This window comes from Morone saxatilis, unplaced genomic scaffold (assembly GCF_004916995.1).
Source record: "Morone saxatilis isolate NCDOM2014 unplaced genomic scaffold, NCSU_SB_2.0 Contig2, whole genome shotgun sequence".
In the NCBI taxonomy this organism is placed as follows: Eukaryota; Metazoa; Chordata; class Actinopteri; family Moronidae; genus Morone; species Morone saxatilis.
The window spans coordinates 2,023,450-2,025,199 of NW_023339762.1; the positions used below are offsets into that span (position 1 = coordinate 2,023,450).

A 1,750-nucleotide genomic window follows, 5' to 3' on the forward strand; every position below is an offset into this window, starting at 1 on the left:
AGAGAGAGAGAGAGAAAGAAGACAGTGAGTCAGCGTCCTCTCACATTGTAAATGTTGTACAGTCCTCGGTGCGGCAGGGGTGTCCTCTGCTGGAGCCTCAGGTCTCCGCTGATGAACAGTTTAGCTCCAGGGACAGAAGAAGAGTGTTGCACATAGGCCAGGCTCTGCATCACCACTGTGGACATTCGCTAGCAAAGAAATAAAACACTTTATTTGGAACATTGACTGAGGCTGGTCTGGATAGGCCTGGTGACGTACTGCAGTTAGCAGGTTGTACTGACATGGTGGCATACACACAGGAAGGGATCTGTAGCTCACTCACTGTCTTAGTACAGTACAACATTGTAACACGTATGGTATAAAACAAATTCAAAATAGCATCCCCCCTCAAATGCCAATTTCTTTGTTCTGCCTCTTTTTGCTCTGTGCTCCAGTGACAGTTGAGCAAGCCTCATCAGACCAGTGACTTTTAAATATTAGCTGCAACCAGGTCTGAATTTGGACTGAGTTAAGATTGACTGTCATTACTTTCTAGCTGAGCTCTGGCATGTGAAGCATCTATCTCATGTACAATCTGTGAGCAGATAGTCAGACTACGTACTGCAGTGGAATACATACAAAGAGCTGGTAGCTGAAGGTGAGCAGCAGTTGGACGCTGTACACCTGTTCCTCAGGTTTGAGAGGTAGCTGCAGTTGCAAAATCAGGAAGTCCAACTTCCCGTCCTGGTTCTGGTCCTCTTCTCTCACCTGTAAAGTGCGTTCACCCACACACAACAAACAAACAAGTATTATGCAGTCTTTACTGTTATCGGTTATCACATAAATGCACGCAAATGGAGGCACAAGCCCCAGGGGACGGTGGCGTACGTTTCGAGGTAACTATGGTAGATCGCTTACAGAGATAGATGGAATCCGCAGGTTGGCCCCAAGCATGTTGTTTAGATAGGGGAAAGTGCTCCAGGCCACATAGTCTCCCTGAGTGCTGGTTGCTGCCAGCAGCAGAGTCTGGTACTGGAACCTCACAACCGGTTGTTCCTCATAGGTGCTTCTTTTTATCCAGAAACCTTGGAATGACATGGCTTTTAACAGTGAGCAAGCATTTCTAATTGTACAGAAGCGTGCATTACTTATAGTTTGTCATTTAGCAATAGCGACAGGAGATTATAATAAACTACTGTTTGGCATTACGGTAACGTTAGTTTACCTTGGCTCCTGTAAGCAACCAGCAGAGGTGGGATGTATGTGAGGCACAGAACAACAACCACAAACAGAGTGGCTTTCGTGCAAACACTCGTTTTGTAGCGAAGCAACGCCGGGTGAGAATAGACTTCATAGAAAGCCATAGGTAACCATATAAACTGCGTTCGTAAAAGCCAGTGTTGTGTATTATCAATGCAACCGGCTAGCTAGTTAATGTTCAAGCTAGAACAGACGCTAACTGAGTGGACGGTCCCGGAGGGCTAACGCGATTAACGCTCACAGACAAACAAAATGTTAAACAAACACACATAAATCCTCGTTAAGTAATATCCATCTAACAGCCTCCGGGATGAAATAAGCGTATTTTTTTAGCGAAACGTAGCGTACTGACGTGCTATTTATGTTAGCCCTGCAGCTAGCTAGCCTAGTACAATACACCGCGCCATGTTGGAGCTTAGCTTAGCGTCTCACGGTTACCATGGCTGCCAGTGGTAGCGTTCACGCGCCTTTCAAGCAACACCGGTACAATGGGAAGAACAGGAAAACCTCC

At 46.2% G+C, this 1,750-nt stretch overlaps 1 protein-coding gene across 2 annotated transcripts in view; it reads right to left on the reverse strand.

The window, feature by feature from the left end:
• tmem231 (transmembrane protein 231) overlaps positions 1-1,666 on the reverse strand; it is a 9,778-nt gene extending 8,112 nt beyond the window's left edge. For both annotated transcript variants that reach the window (XM_035665667.1, XM_035665666.1), the window contains exons 1-4: positions 1,205-1,666; positions 898-1,064; positions 619-747; positions 45-188 (exon numbers count right to left, since the gene is read on the reverse strand). In XM_035665667.1, coding sequence (XP_035521560.1) covers positions 45-188; positions 619-747; positions 898-1,064; positions 1,205-1,343 — 579 coding nt within the window. In that variant the 5' untranslated portion in view covers positions 1,344-1,666. The remainder of the gene's footprint in view (positions 1-44; positions 189-618; positions 748-897; positions 1,065-1,204) is intronic.
• Positions 1,667-1,750: the final 84 nt, after the last annotated feature.